A 25,165-nucleotide genomic window follows, 5' to 3' on the forward strand; every position below is an offset into this window, starting at 1 on the left:
CTCCCGATGGAAGTCCAGTGAAGAAGAACACAGACAACTGTACTGTTCGCTGCGTTCTTTATATGTGCCGCAATAATTTTTTTAAAAATCACCGTTTTTCACTAGTTGAGGCATAGTACTTTGATGACCTGTTGATATAGAAAAGTGCAGATAATCTTAAACATAAATGTGTAATGCTTCCAAGCAATTAATTGCATTACCTTGAGAGGAAAAAAACCATACCCTCTGCAATAATACATCCGCAAACACTTTCGTGTAAAATCCATTGTGTGGAGAGCCACAAGGACTGTCATGCATCATTATTAGGGCACAACAACGTCTGTTATGCATGATCATTGTGTTAAAAAGAAATAAGGAACGTTGACGTTTCACTAGGTAGATTTCACTAGGAAGATTCGACTGCAGTAGCATCTACTGCAGTCGAATCTTCCTAGTGAAATCTACCTAGTGAAACATTTGAACCATATTCATAACATTTGAACCATATTCGATACTCCTAAAGGTATCAACCATGCATTTAGTGACCGCCAAATGGCATATGACCTTTGTGCAACATGAGGTACAAGTCATGTTATGTCATTTTAAAATGTAGGTGAGCCACAGCAATGCAGCAGCAGCACTCCGCGGTGGCGACAGCAACCACGCAACTACACAAGTGAGAAACCATTTACATAGCAACGAGGTTTAGTGGGGTGAACAGCACAAGAAAATACATAGTTTGTACATCGAGGTCCATTTTAAGAGAAGACTGGCAGGCAGTGGCATAACATTACATAGGAGATAAAGCATATAAATGTGCACATAAGGTGGAGTAAGATTCTTATTTCACTCTTGTACCCAGTCCAGAGTTTACACAAGGTCATTATTGCTGTGCTTCTGTTTTCCTTGGCAACCAAGTAAAAAACAAAAAAATGACACTCTGCTGGCTTAGCAGTTACTGCGTTGCAGCACCGAGCGTTAAAGTTTTGACTGCTGACCACGACAACTACTCTGGGGCGGTAAACGCAAGGTCACTCGGTAACATTGCTTTCAAAATGCAATTAACAATACACATTTCCATCTTCGATGAAAAGTATCTACAGCAGGGCGTACTGCACAAAGCTTGAAGTGCATATACATCAGTAGTGAGCATACAAATATAAGTCCTCCAGCTATTTCAATGTACGTATCAATCTGAGTAGTACACTGAACAACTCGGCCTGATCACTAATAGTCGTTGTTAATCTGTCAACTTTGTCCCCCTTGGAAAATCGGTGGCTAGAGTAGGTGCCTGCCTATCTCAAGGTCGTGGGTACGATCCCAGCCGCGGCTGTCTCATTTAAATGGAGGCGAAGTGATAAAGGTCTGTGTACTGTGCAATATCCGTGCACGTTGAAAAACATGAGATGATCCTCCATTAGGGTGTCTCAGGTGATCACATCGTTGTTTTGGGACGTAAAATCCGAGATATTTATTTGTCAGCTTTGCTGGAGCCATAAAGCACATGGCAATGAAGTGCCAGATGTAGTGCCATTACTGGAATGTGGAAAAAGTAGAAATAGTAATTAGGGCAGTTGCATGTATGAAGGTGCACTGTGACACAAATATGTGATAACAAATTTTTCTCTTCTATTTCCAGAAGAACAAGAACTCTTCGAGCACATACTCGAAAATAAAAAAAAAATTATCAGAGCTCACAAGCGCACTGCAAGGGCTCTGGAAAGAATTTTGCAGGTTAAACTGCACAAGCACAGAATTCATTTTGAAGGAAACTGAGTGGTGCCAAATTACAGTGAAAACAATTTAAATTTTTTTTAAGTGAATGTTTTGGCTGCGTCTTTCAAAGCCTGACCAAAAATGAGGTAACATTACCGAAACCAGCTTTGCATGGGCAGATATTTTGTGTTGTCATGTGAAATTGTAATGTGGACGTACCATCCATCCCTGTGTTGGTTCTGTATTACACCTCTGCACTGTAATACATGCTGGAACACTTTTAACGAATACAAGCCTGAAGCATTTATCAGCACTGTCTCGTTGGTAAACAGATATAATCTGAGCAGGTGCAAGCACCTTCCTTCAAGTTCTCAACAAGATCATAAACTTGATTCCTGAAAATTAAGTGCACACAGAAAAAGCAAATTCTTATATTGCAGTAAAATGCTTCAATTAACTGCTTTAATACAAGCAACAAACTACCTTTACTTGTCAGGTCTTCTCAGTGTACTTTTGAACTAACGACTGTTCTCCATGCCCACATGAAAAGGTTTAAGAAATGATGTCCTAACATATTTTTTATTTTTGCAAAGTCTTGTCCAAGTCCAAATCAATTTATGTTATAGATATGCAGCATAAAAAACAAACACGCTATGTAGAACTGGCAAACTAACTAAAAAATGAGAAAAACACTATTGCAGACTAGGGCAGTAAAACTAGCCCAGACTTGCCACCTAAAACAGTGGAAACCACTTCTATTTTTTACATTTAAATCACTAAATACAACAGTTTTTCGCCAAAATGTAAATGTGTGCTGCATAGTCAAATCGAAATTATCACTCCCGAGACTGAAGCCAAAATTCTGGAGTTTGGCAATCGTGTTTTGCATAACAATGTAGTTCTAAGCTGTATTTTTCTATGTTCACTCATCTTGCATGACTTTCTTACTATCGTTCAAGTGACTAAACGTTGCTATCATAATAATTAGTGCTCAAACTTTCATTTACAGCAGTGAAACAAACTGAGGCCCATTTCGCAAGGAATTTTTTTTAATAAAAATGAACTAACAGCTGCTGTCTATACCCAGGACTAAAAAATTATACAAGCAGTTCATAAAATATCCTAGAAGGATTGATCGGAGGGTAAAACTTGGTACAAATCTTTAAGGAGAGCACTGACAACCAGTAGGCAGAAGGCAAAGCCAGCCCCAGAAATGCACACATACAACTGTTAGTGAGTGCTGGTGTTGTCTTGTCTTTGCCTTATGAACACTAGTCTTTCAGTTGTCACCCGAAGTGTAGAATATTTGATATCTAATCTCGATGAATGCCACTCGATCAGCCCCCATGCAACAAACAGTTCTAAACAAGTGTCAACAAGGCATTCAAAGCACTTACCCCTGTGTGTGTATGTGCATGTATGTGTGTGAGTGAGTGAGTGAGTGAGTGAGAGTGAGTGAGTGAGAGATAGAGAAAAAGAGGAGGGCTTAACTGGCATTACGAACCTGTAGTCTTCATATTTGTGCTACTATCTGACACTGACCTTTACATTTTATTAGGCCACTGCACCACTCTCTGGATAAAGTCAATTACTCTAATGAAAGAGCAAAATTGAACATTCGGAGCTACACGCACACTTCAGCTGCCATGTTTTGGAACCATATAATGAAATACCAGTGCCTGCATCACCAGTCATAAACTAATCTAGGGGCGAATAGTAGCCAAGAAGAAGGCAATTAGGCCACAAAATTTTTTGTGCCTCTACAGGCCTTTAAAAGTACCCAATATGCACATATATCTATCTATCTATCTATCTATCTATCTATCTATCTATCTATCTATCTATCTATCTATCTATCTATCTATCTATCTATCTATCTATCTATCTATCTATCTATCTATCTATCTATCTATCCATCTATCTATCTATCTATCTGTCTATCTATATCTATCTATCTCGAGAAGCAGCATGAAAAAAAGAAACCTATTTCCATAGAAAAACAAATTCAACAAATCTAAAAATGATAAAAGAAAGTTAGGTGATAACTCTTCATGCGGCAAAACAGCAATCTCATTGAGAGTGTACAACAATTCGGTGCTAGAAGCAAGTTGCAAGCACAGAAGAAAATTTTTTCAATTCCAATTAGTCATTAATGCAGCTCAGCAAAAACATTAGTTCAGAGGCATGCTTTTGGTAGCATTTATGGTGAGAGAAAGTAGATAGACCACACATGCGAAATAATAAAATGCTGTCTCATGAACAATGGGAAAGTTTGCCAAATATAGGTGATTATGCACCAGCTATCATCAGAGCCTCATTTCTCACAGCAGCTGCACAGATGCTCTAAAGTTACTCAATGCTAGATCAGCTACTTGCCACTAGTAGCTGAGAAAACTTTTTCATGTACACTTGAGCACACCATTTGAGTGCCAATTGAAAGATACTGAAAGCTAGAGAAATTCTGAGTGCACAAGAAGGAGCATTCGTTATACCCACAGCTTTTTTGCACAGTGAAACTACATTGTTGTCCTGAGTAGTGTGGCAGGGTCAATAATATGCAATGCTTCCAATCATTTACCTTGTGCACAACACTAAGCAAACAAAAAGTGCAACTTTATAGCTAAATTGGCAGGTGCATATCTTACTTCCACCTAACAACACATGTGCTATGATAAAAGCTCACTTTGGTGATGTAGGAGGTGAAGCTTTCCACAATTATGTCCTGAAAAAGTTTCGGAACTACCGCTTGGCTCAATCCTTGCGAGATTGATTCAAGGAAATGTAAGAAGTTAGAGATGTTAAATATTTTACAGCACAACTGCTCACACTATGGAATCTCCATGCATAAGCTGAGCCAGACCATGATGTTCGTTGTGGTCTGTATTTATGGTTATATTTACACATGTGCTTGCACTCACTGGTCTGCTTAAGGCGTGTTTGCACTACAGCAACCCGACGCTGACACGACCCCGACGCAGACGATCGGCTGAGCTACCCACCGACAATGGCACCTGACAATCTGGTCACATTGAGCCGAAAACAACGACGCTTCATAGACAGCTCGTTGTCGTCGTGTATTATGATGGCAGACCGAAAACACCAGCAAAGCGTATTAGCAGACTTGTCACCCGCAGATTGTCAGAAGATCGATTGTCGAGCAAAAACTTGCCTTTGTCGTTCAATCTAAGAACTAAGAGAGAGATCTTAGGCAGAGGTAAAAGGCTTCGCACACTAATTAAAGGTGTTCTCCAACACTATTGAACAAGCTATGTTTTATTTGTAGTTTGCAGAGACCGATACCGTAGGTGGAAATAATTTTAGCATAGGTCTAAATGCTAATAGCAGTTGATTTAGTATTTTAGTTACGCAACAAACTACACATCGCTGCCAACTTTATCGCCACGTAGCGACGCTCGTCTGAACTTTGCGGACGGAAATGACACTAGAAAGTTGCCGCCATATGATTGTCTAAATGTAACGCTAGAAGCGATCGTGGTGTAGGATCAAACTGAGGTTACTAATCTGTTTCATTTTTCTTCTCTGTGCTTCTTCATCAAACCCTGAACAGACGGAACCACAACAAAAAAGATCACGGTGACTACAAAGCATGACAGAGATGCTGGCTGCCATTTCGGCACTGGATTTTTAGCTTGCGCGGGTCAGATGTCCATACGAAGCACCTCTTTTTCTTTCTTCCCTCTTCTTGCTTTCTCGACTATACGAGCTATCTGTTTCTGCACATGCACTGTAATAGAGGTGCAGTGCACCATTGTTTGTTGGGCGGCTCATCTAACAGCATGCAAAGGCTCTAGAGTACTTCACTGTTCTGGTTCCACAAATACCTTTCTCAGAATAAGAGAAAGTGACTTGGGATATTGTAAAAAACAGCAGAAAATGCCTCGCTTCGACACAGTTGCTCTCACTCACGCTGTGGCAAGCCATGCGTCAAGCAAGACGTCAATTATGGTAGCAACAAGGTCAACATTACTTTGCAAAAGAAAAAAGAAACAAGCAACAGTGAGGTGCGAGGTTCCCCTGAGTAGGCGCTTCCAGCTTATTTAGTTGGGGTAGCCTTCCGACGACACGGGCAAGTGAAATGCGGTCAAGTGACCCTGTGAAAATAGAGTTGAGGGTCCATACTCTGCTTTTTGTATTTTGAATTTTCTAAGTCAAATAACTAGCTGCATTAGTGTGTACTTCCGTGTACACAACACACGTATAAAACATAGGGGGTTGAATAGTGTTGGAGGGCTCCTTCAATGGTCATCTTGTGCACTCCACAGAAGTCATTCCTTCGCTTTGTCTTTGTCTGTCCCGACCCCCTGGCCCTTCACCCCAAAAGGGAGAATGGGAACGCCCGGAGGATGGCTGAAAATGAGAAGCAGTCGCAAATCTTTTGTGTAAATTTAGTAGGTGTCAATGCGTGTGCCCCCCAGTGTGACTCCAATTGAGAATTGGCCAACTAAAGGCTGTGGGCATGACAAGGCGCGAACGAAGCCTCCCTGAGATCATAGGCAGACTGTTTGTGTCGTTGCAGTGTACATCGGCCGATGACTAGACAAAAAACGCTCCCAAAGACAATCAGCCGACCAAAATAAGTGTCGAGTTCCTCTATTGTAGACACGCCTTTACACATACAACTTATACTATTATGGTGTCCACACTTACACCTGAATTTCCAGTGACAATCTACTGCTCCAAGTATAAATGTTCTGAAAAATGATAGCAGTGCAGAAAATAAATGTTCCATGTTTTGCTCGCCCCATATTTAAAGAAGGAAATCATTTTAGAGAGCACAGCATGGATTTTTTTTTGTCATTTGCAAAGCATGGCAGCAAGGATCTTTAAGCATTATAATCGCAAATAGTGATACATGAAATGACATTTGCTAAACGAGAATGCTGCATGAATGTTCAGCTTGCAGCCAACCAGTGTTTCAGACTTGACGGTTGAATAAGTACACACAGCCAAGCGAAAGTTTTTCTCTTGTTACCCACACTAGTGCACTCATACGAGCCTTATAATTCGTGTACAAAATTTTACTTGCGTATTGCTCACAGAGCATATTGGTATAAGGAGTGCTTTGCGAAAGACAATACAACTGTTTTCAAAAAACTGCTAGCTACAAAATTTGTACAGGTATGGATGGCTGAAGACTTTCAAGCGTCTGTTTCATTACCGGAACATACAAAAATATGGCAGAAAGGAGACGATAGAAGCTTTCAATGAATAAATCTGTAAATGAGGTTTCTGTCAAACCTAATGTTTCACAAGTTGACTCCTCTTCCTCAAGGAAAGAACAGAACTTCGAGGAAGACAAGTTTGTTGGTTCGCTCGACAGAATTCCTGTTAACAAATTTTTTACATAACTGCAATACATGTTTCTTGTGAAGCAAAACCGTGCACATTGTCTTCTACCTAGTGTGTGCTACCTAGAGTGCCAAATTTGATGTCAGTGCTCCTTTAAAAACTACACACTGTACTGTAGAAAATAATTGCATAGTATTTGAAATTTGAACGGGCACACAATTTTACATAACCTCACCATGTTTAATCTAATTCAATTAGGAATAAAAACCTTTATTAAGAGCAGTATCCCCCACAGCTTAGTTGGTTTTGTGATTCCACCAATAGTGACTCCATTCAAAAAATTATTTCGGTAATAGGATTTAAAGGCATTATCTTGCAATTTCCCATTTGAATACTGAAACTTTGAAATACAACCCCGTGAGGGGGCCCTTGGCAAGAATACATTGAAAAATCCAGCTGCTTCACTGGTATTAGTAACTTATAAATTCTTCTAACAGTAGAAAAAAGAACTATCTGATGCATCAGAAGAGGCTTGATGAGCCATATAACAAAGGACAATGAGTGATTGCTACACTGCATAAAAATTGCCAAACTAGCTCAATATAATGTCCTATGGTCTCTGACCAGAACACAGCAGCTTGGTCTACCAGTACCTCTTTTACATGGGCTATTGAGTGCATTCAAATGAGTGCATTCTGCTGCCAGTGTGACATGCCACTGCAGCAGAAGACGTTTAATGATGCTTGCAGCATAATGCCCTCACCAGCAAATGTGTTCAGCAAACTCACTTCATTGTGTCAGAGAGTGGGGCTTCAGCGTCGTAACACAGCCGATGGCACTGACAGCCTCGAGTTGGTCGTATTTCCGAAGCATCATTTTTATTATTAGGAATAATGTTATGTATGAAAGGGTACCTCAACCAGCTTCAATTTAGAGCACTGTTTCTCAAAGTGCGTTCTGTAGACTCCTTCTTTGGTATTTACGTGAACCGCTATACGTTTTTCCCATATTCACTGTCTCTGCCATATCCGTGCTGTCTCTGCCTTCTCAGTTTTGCATTTTTTGACGTTTCAGTGTACTTCCTGGAGTTTAAGCATGCATCGACTTGCCCAATGAGCGACACTCTTGAAATTTTGCCCTGTTCTTCACTCGCTCGGTCACTCGGCGAACCCAGGATGCAATCAGATTGAGGAACCTTTATAAGGGCGCCCGAGTGCCAAATGGCCCATCTCAGTTAAGTCAGTGTATGACAGAAACAGCTTGTAACCAGCCAGACTATGAAAAAAGGCTGTGTAATTAAGCTATGGCACTCGAGGAGGCCTTATATTACCGCCATGCACGTTTCTCCTGTCTAAAAATAGGTGGTGAAAATGAGACAAGGGGCATGCTACAACTATTTGCAACATTGTATGCTTGTGATCAGGCATTTGCAACGCTACTCTATCTGAAAAATAAGCACAGGAATCTGCTGAATCCAGCAGTCAACATGCGACTGTCCTAGTGTAACTGAGCCTCATATCAATTTGTTAATGCAATGAAAACAAGTCAAGTTGCATGCCAGTGCGTGAATCTTGCATATACCCTGGCGTTAGAATGTATTGCAAATGAATGTAGTGTGAACGGAATAAAAATTGTCACATGAAAGAGAAAGGGGGTAGAGGTTCCTTGGTACTTAATGGAGCTTAGCAGCCTTCCCCACAAGCAACATGCTTGAGAATCCCTGATTTGAGAATAAACAAGTTCACAACGTCATCACAATCAACAATGCAAAACGTGTCAGGACTGCATGCCGCCTACACGCACAAAACTAAAGAAAACAATCTGGAGCTTTCTAGTGGCAGTTCAACCAGTTCAAAAATCAACGCAGATTTAGGAGCAGAAAGGAGAGAGCTCTTTTGGAACAGACAGAATGGTGTTTGGGATCGCTTGGAGCCGCACTTCGATAAGTCCGCAACCTTTAGCCGCATTTATCCTGCTAATGCGTAGATGCACTAAGCTCAATGCGGGCACGATAGGCGCAAGTGGCAGGCGTTAGAGTGTCATGCCCTCCTAGTTTTCAAAATGATTACGTGCAGTAGTCCCTACAAACCACCTCACTCCTCTTGTCCTCGTCCATCAATATCACTTCATAGGATGCAGAGGTGCCAGGGGGCTCACAAACAGGGTTCCGCAGAGGGAGTAGTAATGACAGTGCTTAAAATTAATTTGAATATATACCATTTCTTTCCCCTGAAAGTACAGAGTCTACTATTTCAAGGAAATAATTTTGCGCTCCACGTTGGATTCACCAAAGCAACCGCAAGTGGCATCAGAACGTTGGCATTCTGTGTACAACAAAGCAACTCGTGAGACTGCGGCGCTCTAGACTAGCGGTGCGCACGTGATGGCTGTGCCGTATATGCTAGAAATTGCAGTTAACACATGGGTGAGAACCGGTACAACTTTTAAGGCTGGCAGCCACTTTTGTGGACCAATTGTGGAGCTGACAGAAATAGTTTGGGTTAAAACAGCACTTTATAGCAAGAGCTTTTAGCGAAGTCGTACATTTTGTGCAACTCGCAGCACGTCGGTGTCTGTACGGCTCAATTTCTGTGCACGCTGGTTCAGCAGCATGTTTTTTTTTCCACACCACAACGAAGACCCACGATGAATGCTTCGATGCACACGAGCAGCAGTGCCACTATTTCGTATCAAATAAGTCCAAGGTTTCTCTGCTATAAGTAGCGAAACGCAAATGCCATGGCATCCTTTCTTGTGCTTTGGAGAAACTATTTGAATGTCCGAAGGGTACTTCAACAGAAACTACTGAGTGAAGTATTTTTGGTTCTCCGCTCAGAGTGCTAACCGTCGACAAGAACTGGAATGATCTGACCATGCTCAAGAGCTTCGCATAGCCATGTTGGCCTCACCATAGTTTTTTTTTGTTTTCAGCTGACCAGCAGAGCGAGTAGTAGGGTTTACCAAATTTCGGTGGCACATGCCTGTTCAAGATGTTGATGGTTCCGTAATACGAGATACAAGGAACAATTCGCTAAACGGCATCTGTTTGAAGACTCATTGTGGATAGTTTTTCGGCAGTCACATCGTAAGCAGATGTAAGGAAGGAAAATTGCTCGTCTCATTTCCTCGCATGTTTCTATGTTTTGTGCACACCGAGAAACTTTCCCTAATGAATTCCTACTAACTCGCCCAATTTTCTATACTTTTACACAAAAAAGGGGCAAATCCCGAAATTGCAAGAGCTGCACAACCAACCTCGCAGTGGTTCGGTCCTGGCTTCGGGTCAGGCACGGGGCCGCAGGCGGCAGTATCGCCGTTCGTGGGCCACCTGTTGGCGTCTTCAGTGCTGGGGGGACTGGAGTGTTGTTGGCGCTCCATCTCTGAAAAGCAACAGCACACGAGAACAGCTATGAGAACCTCTGTTTTAGCTACGGCTTACATCCAATACTAACCATATGTGTTTCTCAAACATTGCCATAAGAATCGAATAAAGAAAAATTAAGGCAGCTTTGCACAAGGGGTGGCAAGCCTGAAGTGCGGAGCCTGCCAACCTTATTTGTTTCTCTTGTATTTTCTCTTTCTTTCTTCCTACCTCTTTTTTTCTTTATCTCCTTTGCACTTTTTTAGTATTTATTTTTCTTTCCTTATTTTTTTATTTCCTATTTCCTCCCCCCCTTTTTTATATCTCTTACTAGTCCTTGCTTTCTACTTGGTTTTTTTTCCATGTTTATACATAATTTTGTCTGCATTATACCAAGCAATGACAGCATATGGCAACCCAAGACCCTAAAGTGCTCTCTGCTTCATATCATCACTGACGTGCTCGCAGAACAAGACACAGAAGGCTTCTCGTTGGCGCAAATCCGTGTCAACTGCTAACATATGATTAATTTCTGCAAAACGAGCTCTTTAATGCTATCGCGTAAAAAATTCAAAGCACACATCCGTGCCTGCAACAGATACATCAGCCCTACCAACTGATGCTTGTTAGGGTGACGGCTCATGGATGGAGCAAAAAACTGTACAAAACTTGCGCGAGCTGTAAAAGTGCAAAAAATTAATTTTCGTTATTAATGCAACATGAGCACGAGAAGATAATTTTTTGCACTACATGTTTTTGCTGCTGATGCTGGATGAAGCCAGTCAATTTTCATGTTTTAGGAGATGTGTAAGGCTTTCACAAGCTTAAGAATAATAAAAACAGTAAAAAAAGGACAGGGAAAACGCAGCATAAGTAAGCTACATAGCAGAGTAAACTGGAAAACTGTACTGGACGACCAATTAAACTTTAAGCATGCTACAGCACTATAGTGACAAATAAATAAAGAAAGAAAATGCATGAAAACCAGGCAAAACCTACATGAAGTATTGCTTGACCCTCCTCATTTGTAGAATAGCCTTGTATTTATTGAACCAACTGGCAGTTGGTTCAATAAATACCAGGCTATTTTAAGATATATAAGTTTGTATAGAAACAGTAATGTATATATAGCCTGAAAGATTGGATATGCACTGTCAAAAGTTGCAACCACTGCACTTCCACGAGACGTTAAAATCCACCAGAGTTTTCGAATAACTCTGGATTGTCCACAGATTTTTACTAGATGTTTCAATAAAAAAAAAGCACGCTTTTGTAGCGGTAGCATATCTTAGAGTGGAAGCAGCACGTGCTAGTTGCCGTCAAACTTCTAGCTTCAAGGCTTCATTTGATGCAACATTTTACTGTATTAGAGCTTTCCCAAACCTACTTGAAGGTAACATCACTCTGAAGATGTAACTAGTCTTCAAGGGTACATTTACACTTCACAGTTCCGGCGAGTGCCGCACGATTGCAGCGCCGGGGCCGCTCCGGATTTCCAGTGCCGATGAGGGCGGCCCCAGTCGTTGCTCCTGCCTCGATATCAAACTCTCGCCTCAGCTTCATGACCAGTAAAAGTACAGGACTCTGCTTTTGCTGAGAGCATCACGTATGAGAGAATTCATCTGTTTTATTATCATGGGCAGGAACCTTGCACCAATAGAAAGAGTGAGTTTCGCAGCACATTTCTACTTCCAGGTACCACAGTTACCTGCCTGCAGCTGAACCAGAAAGGCACTTACCAGCAAGCCTAGCAGCTGTGAGCAGCAATACAACAAGCAGACCAAGCGTGGAGGTTGGCCGCAGCCATGTAAAGAATTAAACACAGAAGAAACAGCCCAAATAGCTGCAACACGCATCATAGTCCTGATTTCTTTATTCAAGTTTCTTTATGCCAAGACTAAAAAAAATTACAGCATATTGGAGTGAATCATGACGAGGGGGGGGGGGGAAGCGCTGGAGAGTTTAATCGCTAAACCGTGAACCATCTGCGAATATTGTCCACTACATCATCAAAGATTGAGAAAAACACTGTATATATTTATACAAGAAAGTTTATTATTCCTAAATGGCAGGTATACGTCGCTTCCGTTCCCCCTTCATTATAATGACTTTATGGTTGGTGAAGTGATGGATCAGTGATGGGGCATAGTGGGATGTTTGGAAGGACGAACGAATTAGGGGCAGTTTGCAAAGTTGGAGCTGTTGGCGGTCACGTGTACAATCAAGAGATGGACACAGTCGGACAGTCTATGGTTCTTCAACGTCCACCCGGATACAAGTATATGACCATATTCCATTTCATATTGGCTACTTCTCAACAATACTTTCTTTATGATCGGTAAAGTGGTGGATCGGTGATGGGACATAGTGGGATGTTAGCAAAGGCGAAGTAGTGAGCAGTCGGCAAAGGTGGAAGTATGGTCAGTTATGTACATACACACAAGAAATGGAAAAACACTCCCCTTTAGGAGCTTGGCCCCTAAAAATTACAACATATCTCACGTACCATAGAAATCAATCTTACGTGAAGCATGCGGATGAAAGGCAACCGGCGTAATTTTTCGGGGCAAAGCTCCTAAAGGCACGGGTTTCTCCATCCTTTTATGTATGTACGTGACTGCCTATAGTTCCACCTTTGCAAACTGCTAACTACTTCGCCTTGCAAACATCCCACTATGCCCCATCACCGATCCACCACTTCACCAACCATAAAGTCGTTTTAATGAAGGGGGAACGGAAGCGACGTATAGCTACCACTTAAGAATAGTGAAGTTTTTTGTATAAATATAGACAGTGTTTGTGACGTCCTTGATAATCCCGTGGGCGATATTCGTGGGGGGTTCAAGGTTTATCCGTGAAACCCTCCAGCGCTCTGACCCACTCATCATCATTCACTTCGTGGACATGCTGTGATTTTTTTTCTGTGTGTAATAAGCGACACATTAGAAAATAATGCTAAAGATGCGCACACATGCATGTTCAGCAGTTGAATATGTTTGAACCAGTTGTTCACATTCGTATAACTGTGCTAATAGCAACGTAGTAATTAAAAGCACCAGAATGGATAGCTTGATATGTCACACTTGTGCTAGTGAGAAGAGTAGCCCTGGCTAGTGCGGCATTGATCAATTTCAAGGGATGGCATTAAAGCAGTAAGAAGGGAGGAACATGGCAATGAAAATCATTGTAATTATTTATGGAGGTAAAATAATGAAATTCAAGATACTAATGAGATTTGTTGCACTGATATCATAACCTAAATGGCTTTGAGGTGTCTAATGTAGCTTCTGAGTTGGAACACTTAGTAGGCTCTCATCGTCATCCCAAACCTAATGAATCTGACATTCACCAAGATTTTTAGATAACAATATTCACAAAGGCCCATTCTGTGCTGTAATGCTATTGGTTCATAGTTTATTAGTGTAAGTGCAGAAAACTGAACTGCTACATCTGCACTGACAGCAACTGCTCAACAAATGAAGCTAGACGCGGAGAAAATGAAACTCAGAAGAAAGCTCACTTTATTTTTCACTGAAGAAGCACAGCACTGATGCTATCTTGAGCTCCGATCTTTCCTCTTTACAATGATGCCAATAAGATGGCACTTTGATAACAGAAAGCTGCCGATATGAATTTTCTAATGCTCAAAATAGTCATAGTTTTGTGATGACAGCACAATTGTAAAATGCTTTTTTTTTCTTGACTTGTACTGTTTATCTTGGTCTAATATTTAACCATGGTGTAAAACATGGTCTCAGGATTGTGTAGGAAAATAAGAGTAAAAATTTAACATTTAGATCGAATCTACCATTTCCATTGTCACGCCCCCCTTAGCCTGATGTCATAACTGCATCACAGGAGTATATTTGTAATATTTGTAAAATTAGATATCCAGCACTGCAACTGCAATTTACGTTTCACCAAACTTCCGCCTACATAAGGATCTTTTTCCAAAGCACTTCTGAGATGTGGCATGGCTGCTTGGCAGAATACTTGATTGCCAGGCAGAATGCTCGTGTTGAATTTCCGTTGGGACACTGATATTTATTTTTTGCATTTGTTGGGTCAGTGCTGCCAATAGCAGTTTTTCTAAAGGGGCCCTGCAACACTTTTTGCATCATCAGAAAACGCCGATCAGTAGCTGAGCCTCCCAAGAACACAAGGATTATATCACAGAACGCAGCCTAGAATTCACAATAAGTTCTTAAAGTCAGCTAAATTCAATCTCTTCTCTCAACAAACGACACTACAGGCTCAAAAATCTCTACATGGCACGATTTGAGCATGGCGCACTCGGTGGTTACTGGGGCTGCCACAGGAGTGGACGACTTGTCTACTTGTGCATGCGCTATCGCACTGACAAGTTGCGCATTCGGAGGAAAAAGAAAACAAAGAGGGTTCAAGGAGACTTGATGCACGTGACGTATTTTCTTTCTCTGTGCCTTCTCTCCCTGCTTAGCTTCCAGTGCTTTCATTGGGAAGAGAGAATGCAATTGCAGTGTGCTATAAATCTATGTAACTCTGCTCGAACTGGATGGATTCTAAAACTTTTCGCGGTGGTGAACTCATCAGGCATTAATCTCCTTTATTGAAACAATTCAATGGCTACTTTAAAAAGTGTTGCAGAGCCCCTTCGATGCTCTCGCATTTAAATTAACAATCTGTGTTCTCACTGTTTCTGGGTAGTTACATTTTGCCGATCACTTACCCAACATAACCATGCATCATGGCCCGTGGGATAAGGGATATGTGCTACTTCTTGGGAGCAGAGGGTTCGATGATGCATGGGAAAGGGTTTGCACAATTATTCATGTCGTGACAATACAGTTATATTCTTCAAACCCGCTTACCCTCCAGTGCCACTTTTTGTTCACACCACAATAAGCAGCTGATCACAAAAGCACCCAGATATAGGTGACTAGGTTAGATTGATAGATACGTAGATAGAAGCACTCAAAAATGCTGTAGTTCGCAAACAAATGCTTCACATTTGAAATACAGTATGAAGACTGAGGAATAATGACAAAACCCCAAGTACGTGATGCCAAAAGTATGCCTGCGAGCACTGAATTAAAGACAACGTAAGTGCATTCGAAGGTAAGTTATTTCAAGGTAATCAATCCACAGCCATGTAAATTGCAATCTAAATTGAGAAACAAGTCACACAGTAACCATGTGTTGAGGAGGAGACACTGGTTGATGAAATCAATGTGCTGAAATAGTTGCAAGATAGAAAGACTATCTTTCACACGTGCATATGAAAGGATGTACATTCAAGAGCAAAACTTTGCAAGACACAATATTGCCACCATTGATGAATGAGCCGCTAAGGCTTGTACTCGTTTTGGGCTGCAAAGAAGCACAGAACATTTTCATTGCTCTGGTTCAAATGAACTCCTGGCTGTAGGTCTTGTTTTGCTCGTGACACTATTGGTGGAGACGCTGGGTACGTGTACTTCGGCTGTGTCGGCCATTTGAAGAAAGTTACATCTCCCACAGCAAGAAGCAGTCGCCACCTGTGTGGGTTACCCCCTGAATTTTGTTCCTTGGCATCAACACCCAGAAAGATGGCAACTCCGATGACAAGCCAGGTGGTCTAAACCAGGAATGCCCATGCTTCTCTTCTCGCTTATGTTTTTCATGCGCCACAGACACCAAAGCCGTTCCATGGAGACATTTTTGAGGATGTTGATGACTGCCTCGACCACTTCTATCGGGTTGCCAGTATCAACGGATGGGAGGATGTTCGCAAGCTGCGCAGAGTTTACTTCTACTTAAAGGATTCTGCGAAAACGTGGTACGAGAACCACGAGGGCTCCTTTGCAACCTGGCAAGAGTTTAGCCGACAGCTCCGTGACGCCTATCCCAACACCCAGAAGAAGGAAACTGAACAAGCCATATCCTGTAGAAACCAGCGGCCGAACGAACAGGTATTCATGTTTGTCGAGGACATGCTTCGGCTTTTCAAGCGCACGGATCCTGCCATGGCAGAGACAAAGAAGGTGCGGCATTGGATGCACCGAGTAAAAGAGCAGCTTTTCGCTGGGCTCGTGCACAATCTACTGACGACAGTCGCTCAGTTCATCAGTGAGACAACCACGATGGAACGTAGTCTGCAGCAGTGGTCGTCACTATACGAACTCCAGATCCCAGCCACCGCATGCTCAATTGGCTCTGACAGCAAGAGACAAGCCCTTGCAGACTTCATTCGAAGTATCGTTAGGGATGAATTGCGACAGCTTCAGGCAGTGGGATCCCATCCACCTGTGTCCGCCCTCGCGGATGTAATCAGACAAGAAGTCCGGCAGGCCATCACATTCCCGGCTCCATCGCACCATCGATTCTAGAGGCTCCAGTCCTGACATACGCAGCGGCATTGCGATCTTCTGCGCCACCGGCTACAGATCCTGCTATGCGGCCAAGGTACCAGGCTATGCAGCCATTCCACGACACTGCTTCAAGCCAGCCTCTCGGCTCAAGGTTTCCGAGCACATCCACCTATCTGCCGTCTGCCTCAAGACAAAGTGGTAGCAAGGCAAGCACGTGGTATACCTTGGATAACCGTCCGCTCTGCTATCACTGCGGCGAAGCGAGTCACATATACCGGAACTGTCAATACCAGACTAGGTCTCGGTGGCTTCCACCCTAGCTGATGTTCGATGCGCGGAATCGAACCCTATATCCACGGGCCAGCGAACTCCTTCGACTATTCAGCACCATCAGTCCAGATCACCACGCCTCGCCGGTTTACGTCACCCAGTTTGCCCTCATCATCTTCCGCTCTTTCCAGAATCCGATCACCAAGTCCCCGCAGGGGAAACTAGGAACGGCAACTTCTGGGGGTGAAGTCGCAGCCCGGCAAACTGTAAAAGACCCTCCTTCAACGCAATGACCGGACGAGGACCATTCCGGTTTTGCATTGTTCTCCAACAGCAAAAAGATTGTTTCTGCAGAAATCGCCATCTTCGTCGACAATCATGTTGTCAATGCCCTCGTCGACACCAGTGCCAACTATTCCGTAATAAGCGCCACACTGGCATCTGAATTGAGGAAGGTTACCACACCGTGAAAAGGACCCCAGTTGCGCACGGCAGGTGGCCATCTGGGGATGCGTACTGGTATGTGCACGGCACGCATTCGAATACGCACGTCGACATTTACGGAATCTTTCCTCGTATTGCGCGTGTGCTCTCGGCCACTCATTCTAGGAATGGACTTCCTTCGTGAATACGGCACCGTCATCGACCTCTGTGAATCACTTGTGTCGTTCGAGGATCTTTTTTGCGCTGCAACTGACAAAAACAATTCCTGAAAAGAGCGCTCCGTGTTGCAGAGACCAATTTGTCTCTCCTTATTTCACGACAGATCTGTGTTGCCCGAGGAATCATTCAGCCTAGTAACAGGCATGTTCAACTGCTGGTCACGAACTTCAGCGACCTATATCGCCACCTAACGAGACACACTGCCGTTGCATATTGTGAAGAACTTGCCGATGCCGATGGTTCGTCCACGTTAGCTTCATTTTCATCGAAAGGCCACCCTGACGAGGCCTTCGCAAGCACTCTCGACGTAAACGAGAGACTACCTTGGGCTCAACGAAACAGCCATTTGCGTATAGTCGGCTCATTTCAAGACTGTTTTGCCACTACGTCAAAGGTTAAACAGACACCACTTGCTCAGCATCGTATCATCACGGAACCCACCGAGAGACCCATCCGACAACATGCCTATAGGGTGTCTAAAAAGAAGAAGATGCTATACGTGACCAAGTCCAGCAGATGCTTCATGACGATGTCATCCAGTCATCTACCAGTCCCTGGGCTTTGCCAGTTGTGCTAGTAAAGAGGAAGGACGATACGTTGCGTTTTTGCGTTGATTACCATAAACTGAACAAGGTCACCAACAAGGACGTTTATCCTCTACCCCGGATAGATTACTCATTGGACCGTATATGCAAGGCTAAATATTTTTCCTCCATGAATTCGCGTAGCGGCTACTGGCAAATAGCAGTGGATGAGTGCGACAAGCTATGTATCTCCTTGTTGCACCAACTACGCTTCGTGGTGACATTTTACGTGCGTTTCATGATGAGCCATTGTCCGGACACCTCGGCTATACGCGTACACTGCAACGAATCACACGCTCCTACAACTGGCCACATCTTGCAAAGACTGTGAAGCACTATGTTCGCACATGTCACGACTGTCAGTGACGTAAGATTCCACCTTTACGACCAGCTGATTACTGCAACCAATAGGCTCATCAAAGGCGCCCTTTCATCAGAATTGCATGGACTTGCTGCGGTCATTCCCCATGTCTTCATCTGGAAACCGGGGGATTGTGGTCGCTACTGACTACTTAACAGGCTACTGTGAAACAAAGGCACTTCCAAAAGCCACCACAGCAGACCTCGCCCAATTTTTCATTAACAGCATCATCTTACGTCATGGTGCGCCAGCTGTCGTCATAACTGATCGGGGAACAGCTTTCACTGCAGAGATGCTGCAGGAAGCTTTGCGATTAAGTGGCACGGAACATAATAAAACAATGGCTTACCACCCGCAAGCAAACGGGCTGATTGAACGACTCAATAAGACAATTGATACATGCTGTCAATGTATGTGGACATCGATCACAAGAATTGTGGACATCGATCACAAAATTGGGACGCAATACTTCCCTACGTAACTTTTGCGTAAAACACTGCTGTTCAAGAAAGTACCGGTATCACACCTTTTCGCTTAATTCACGGTCGCAAGGTCACGACGATGCTCGACGCCATGCTCCTGCCCGACAACTTAGGAATATACCACACGGATGCCACCAAATTCGCGCAGTGCGCAGAAGAGGCCGTCAACTTGCTCGTCACCATATTCAACATCACCAAACTGCAGACGCGTGCCGCTACGATCGTCGTCACCCTGAAGTTCTTTTCATGCCTGGTGATGAAGTCTGGGTGTGGACGCCTATCCGACAGCGTGGCCGTTCAGAAAAGCTTCTTCGTCGCTACTTCGGCCCTTACAAGGTCGTGCGTCACTTACGAGGTTCTCCCAGAAGGCACTTCGAGACGTTCCCGTTTCACCCCGTAAACTGAAGTCATTCACGTTTCACAGCTCTAACCATACTTTTCGCGCTGTGAATAACCAGTGAGTGCACTTTATTGGTACCTTCGCATCTTTCTTTTTGTTTTGTCCTTTCCTTTTATTCTTTCCTATTTTTCTTATTTCTCATTTAGCTCTTGACTTCACAAACAACTATAATATTCCGCCTAACGCCATTCTTTTTTCTTGCATGGTAATTTTTGTGTCATTTTTTTTATTTTATGTTCAGCATCGAGACGATGCTTCTTGGGAGAGAGAGTAATGCCACCATTGATGAACAAGCCGCTGTGGCTCATACCCGTTTTGGGCTGCGGAGAAGAAGAGAACATTTTCGTTGCTCTTGTTCAGGTGAACTAGGTCTTGTTTGGCTCGTGACAATATGATAGATAAATCTCAATTCTCTCTTTTTCTTTCTGGAAATATAATCTCTGAATGAATGTTCAATACTGCATTTAGCATTCCGGACTATACAGTCGCCAGCTTGATTACAAGCATTAATAACCGATATAGAAAGAATCTGCATTAGTTGATGTCCCCCGCAAACTTTTCCTGCTGACTGTACATGTACATACAGCTAGGGTGCTGCACCAGTGTTTTGCGTCAAAAAAAGAAAAAAAAAACTCGTATGCTTACTCTGCCAGTTGTCTTAGTCAGCTAGCCAATATGAGACAAGCCAAGAATGCAGGAAAAAATGGTTATAAGTAAGGGTCGGTGTGTCATTTTGATCTTGCGTTGCTTGCTGTTTTAAGAGTGATGAGCACTTTCTCGTTTAGGCTGTTTAAAATTTTGCCAAGTGAACTGACATTGGTAAAGCGTTCCACCCATTCGTGAAAGTAGATTTGGTTCGATGAGGGCATGATCAGACAAGAGCACTTTTTGTAGAGGCATTGCCTATTCTTCAGTTCACTAGCTTTACAGTGGGCTAATAAAGAAGTCACCATGCGGAGCATTCTCATCAGATCGGGTACCACACCCCTGAAGTGTCTTAAGTGGTCAAAACCTACAGGCCAATCCAATGCGGCAGACATCTCAAGCAAGCTAATCAAGCATTGCAGACATCTCAAACAACTGCCAGCACAGAAGCCAATCTTAAGAGTTGGTGCCAGCTTTAACAGCTTCTCAACCGTTTATGAGTATAGTCTTCATAAGATTTTCCAATAAAATGACGGATAACGACCTGTACTTGTCATCAGCAGGAAGTGGTGCTGCAAAAAAGCAATTTAGATGATACTCGTCATACATGCGTTTCTGGATGCTTGATGGTTACAGCAGTCCATGTTGGGGCACTTTCGTCTCTGTTTTTATTGTATTGTAATTTTATTATTGTATTGCCATGCAGTGAAGCCGCCTTCTCGAGATCTCTTTCTTCGCACATAGTGAAATTATTGAACGCCAGCGAATGGAAATAATGCTACAATTATTATTTTAACAAAAGTCTTCAAAATGGGAGTAAAATTTTATTGACTGAGGCACATTTTTTTTCTTTTATTTTGGTTGTGAAAGGGTTAACCTTTTGATGGGCAAAGGCGCACAAATACATCAAGACAATCACAGGTGTACATTTATGTCATTGCCTGCATGATTTTTCTTGATTGGTGTGTGCTGCCACATTTTGGGAATACATTAAATTTGTCTAGTACTGATGCCTCTCCATGCTTTTTTAAGCTTTACTACAGCAGTGTATTCACTGGTTTTGATCTCGTCCTTCAGCCAGTCTCTGCCTATTGCGCCTGCGTAACAGATGGCTTTCTGGTTTGGAGTCCTTCAAAAAGCGAACGAGTTATTGTTCTCTCATTTATCTCGCCCCAGTAAGTGATTACACTCGTTTGCATGCAGGTGCCGACTCACACAAATGATGCCGCACTGTGGTTTTAATTCCTGTTCTGGGGACTCACAAAAACCGCTCCGTCTCTTCGCTGACAAGAAGAATATATATTATGGCTTTCGGACTTGTTCTCGCTTTCGGGAAGTGCTCACAAATTAACAGTTTTGTTCAGTACTCTCATGTGCACAGTCTGCTTGTGCCATGAAAGCGCACGCCAGTTTCTCTGCTGCAAGTGTGTCTAGAGGAGATTCCTTCGAATTATCACTTAACCGCTGAATCGAAATATGATTCACGAAATGTCAGCCCAACGTATCAGGAGTTACTAATCAGTTGAGACACGGATGTTGATGAGCAAGTGACACCTGAGAAGCGCGCAGGGCGAGAAAAAAGCTGGCCAGATCAAAAGTGGCTTTTCTCCCTCCGTGTTTACAGCTTACGTCACTTCGTCCACTTACATTTGTACATCTGTGAACTGCACGAACAGATACTGCAACTTAATTTTTTTAACAGTCATATAATATTTTCTTCAATTTATCTTGCTGTTACTCATAGATAAATTATGTGTATGGATAAATCCAAATGATTATTTGTCACCATAAAGTCACTTTAAAAATTACGACATTTTTCTCAAATAGATTCATCTGAAGAATTCGAATAAGCAATGAAAATAATTGACCCTTTAAGGGTGAATGTGGTGATGCTGATTCCTTGAGTGTGCACTTTTTTTTCCTTAGTAGGGTTCTCCTGGTCTCTATGGGCTCATTTTGTACAAATACACCTGTGCCCAGCTTTGCGTTCTAATCTGCTGTTGGCTAAGTATCCCAGGCATGTCCCCAGGAAAGTCATAGCAAAGCATTTACATAAGAGGTCGTGGAATCCGAGACTATCATAGATGGCAATGCTGCAAATAATGGCACATGAAGATAGCACCACACTTTGGCACCAACGCTCACTCACACACAGAAACTATACTGGCCTTAGAACAATACAAACAGACATTGTGCATGAAGATGCCCACGTGCATGTGAAACAAGTGAATATCTTCTGACATGCCATGTGTAAAAGCTCGTGGTGGACACTGGTACACAGTAATAGTGGGGCAACCAGAACAGTGAACAGGTTTGAATGAACTCACCAGGCGGCCTGTATATCTGCATCGTCGGCTTGGTTGACCTTTGGGGGCTAACCGCCCGGAGTTCTTTATTAATCCTAGCAGCGTTCTTCAATGCGAGCTACGTGAGGTAAACAAGATTGTCCAGTTCAGCAATAAGTCTTGTAAAACTAGCTATAACACCTCAATTTAAAGCAAACTGGAATATGCATGTATTGTTTGAGATCCGTATACTAAAACTAATATCAACAACCTTGAAAGAGTGCTGAAAAAGGCAGTTAGACTTATATTTTTTTACAAATTCTAAAGATTGAATTCGCCCTCAGAAATTACGAAAGCTATACATATTGAACCTTGGAGACAAGAAAACAGAATCTGAAAAATGAATTTCTTAAACTGCTTCACACGAACTACTCCCCCAGATATATCTATCGCCCCTAATAATCAGAACGACACGTCACTGTAGACAAGATGCATTAACACCTTACTGTGCTAGAACAAACATATTTAGGAATTCTCTTTATTTCATACTATAACTGAACGGAATTCAATAATCGAATCAACATTCTAATCTTGATTATTATGGATTTCTTTTGTAGTGTTTTTAGTGTTTTACCAAACATATTGACCTCATTTCCGCAGTACTGTTTCTATTTTTTTTTTTTGTCTGTTTAATTTTTTTTTCAAGCATGCTCTTGCATGTACCATTTTTATCGCCCTCACTGTTTTGAAAACATGTTTGCAAAATTCCGTAAAAAGGATGCTAAACAAAAAGACACTTGCCAAAAAGTAAATGCGTCACTATCTTATCTTTTCATGTTTTGGCGAGCGTTCGCTTCTGTTATCACTGTGTTCTTATCTCACCAAATGAGTTCCCTTCGAACACTTTATTATTGGCTCAAAAGAGTAAACGTGGTGGCAAATAACAACAATAAAACATCCGAAACTATGACTGTCTGCAAATACAGCTTTGCGGATGGTTACCTGGTAATTCTGTGACAAGAAACAAGCGCCTTGCGCTGGCACCCGCAAGAGATACCACAATGAAGTGTTAGATTCTCTCGCATTTCTCATATTTGAAGACACGTGATAGAATTAGTGCTCGGTTTGATGATTCGCACCACAGAATTTCCTATAAAAGAACTAGAGGGATAACTCTGGTGCTAGTGTCTAAGAGAGATGCAACGCATGGCACTTCAGCCAGTATGAAAATGGTGGGTAGTTCTTTCGGCTTCGCTTTGCTTCACGTGGTGGGGGCCGCTTTACTTTGAGATGGCAATTAGCAAATGTTCAGCACTTGCACTTCACCACCGTCATTTTTTAGGGCTCAGCAATTTAAATCGGGTCATGATATTTGCAATGGTCTGTTCTTTCGTTCGAAACAAAACAAAAAACACAGCAATAAACAAAGCCACAAGTGCGCTCGAAGCATGCAAGTACAAACAGTAGGCGAATTCGTGCACTACCCATCATTTCCCCGATGGCTCGATGATCGCCGCGCCACATTACCCTCTACCTCTATGGTTCCCACCGTGCGCCAACCCGAGGAAATGCACCGACCACAATTGCCACTGCAGCACTTCTACGTACCTGTCGCCGTTTCTCCATTTGCATCTGTTGGATCTTCTTCATAAAACTGTGGCTCATGTTGAGTTCTGGCGAAGACCGCTGTCTGACAGAAGTGTTCTGCCGGCCCAGTTTTTCGAGCGCGGCCAATTTCCCGTCTCGCGCTTTGGCCTGCATGACTGGTGTGTTGTTCTTAAGCTAAAGCCAAACAACTGCGAAAACAAAAGAAAGCACCGAGTCGAACAAGCGATCAAACAGGGTGAGTGGGTAAACTTGCTATAATTTTTTTTTCGTACGGTACCTGCAGGATGACACAGATGAGCGCGATGCAGAGTGTATGATGCAAGAGCTCGTATTGTCCAATGCTTGTCTCTTATCCGTGAAACACTGCACATATGCGACAAAAAACGGGAAGTGAAGTTCAAAGAAAAAGTGATATAAGGAGTATTTTGTCCCCAATTACCATGTTAATGAGCAAGCTTAGGTTGAGAAGGAACAAATAAAAAAAGTGGGCTTTAAGAACATTCATCAAAATAAAGTTAACTATGAGCCCACAGTCTGTGCAACACACTGACAGTTGGATCACATTTGAATATGGTCCCATGTTGAACCAATTTTTCAAGCATCTCAAGCACTTCAACATGAACCTCAACAGTAATCCAGTTGAGATTTTTTCATGTCTTGAAATCATATGAAGGATGCCGTAGTCGAGGACTAAGAATCCTTTAACACCTGGAGTTTTTTGGGGTGCTCCAAAGGCCGAGTTCACGACCCTCCAGCACTCTGCCTTCCTTAAAATGCTACCTCCCAAGAAGGACTCGACCCCACGACATTTCGGTCGGCAAAGCAGCTGACTGGGCATACTTAAAGTTCAACAGTACGGGAAAAAAAGAAGAAAAAGCTCTTGTCCTGTGTGTTTCCAGTATATAGCAGCGTTTTTTTCTTACACTGTTGAACCTTGGTTTAATAGTCAAAGATCATATGCACCTGATTCAGGATTGTAATTGTATGTATACAAGCTACAAGCACCCCAGCTATTGCTATATAACAGTAAAGGCACACATGTATTACTATCATTTCACTTAATAAAATGAAGTAATACTAAAGAGTGCCATAGAAGAGTGCCTCAAGTGTTTCAATGCCTCGCTTCGCTTGCAAGATATGAGGTCGCACACAAGACAGCCAACATGCAAAGC

General features: G+C 42.6%; 1 protein-coding gene across 1 annotated transcript; it reads right to left on the reverse strand.

The window, feature by feature from the left end:
• Positions 1-1,241: 1,241 nt before the first annotated feature.
• On the reverse strand, positions 1,242-24,359 carry LOC142777247 (uncharacterized). The gene is made up of 5 exons (XM_075881572.1): positions 24,271-24,359; positions 23,994-24,181; positions 22,428-22,524; positions 10,261-10,385; positions 1,242-1,515 (listed from the first exon to the last, which is right to left on the reverse strand). The coding sequence occupies exons 2-5, from the start codon at positions 24,144-24,146 to the stop codon at positions 1,513-1,515; spliced, it is 378 nt and encodes a 125-aa protein (XP_075737687.1). The 5' UTR covers positions 24,147-24,181; positions 24,271-24,359; the 3' UTR covers positions 1,242-1,512.
• Positions 24,360-25,165: the final 806 nt, after the last annotated feature.

This window comes from Rhipicephalus microplus, chromosome X, assembly GCF_043290135.1.
Source record: "Rhipicephalus microplus isolate Deutch F79 chromosome X, USDA_Rmic, whole genome shotgun sequence".
Classification (NCBI taxonomy): Eukaryota; Metazoa; Arthropoda; class Arachnida; order Ixodida; family Ixodidae; genus Rhipicephalus; species Rhipicephalus microplus.

What these genes read in the sequence shown, in the direction of transcription:
- LOC142777247 (XM_075881572.1), bottom strand. Translation starts at nt 24,146, where the DNA reads ATGCAGGCCAAAGCGCGAGACGGGAAATTGGCCGCGCTCGAAAAACTG. An exon ending in AAATGGAGAAACGGCGACAG is followed by an intron (nt 22,525 to 23,993) that starts GTACGTAGAAGT and finishes TACCTCACGTAG; the next exon opens with CTCGCATTGAAGAACGCTGC. An exon ending in GCAGATATACAGGCCGCCTG is followed by an intron (nt 10,386 to 22,427) that starts GTGAGTTCATTC and finishes GTTGCTTTTCAG; the next exon opens with AGATGGAGCGCCAACAACAC.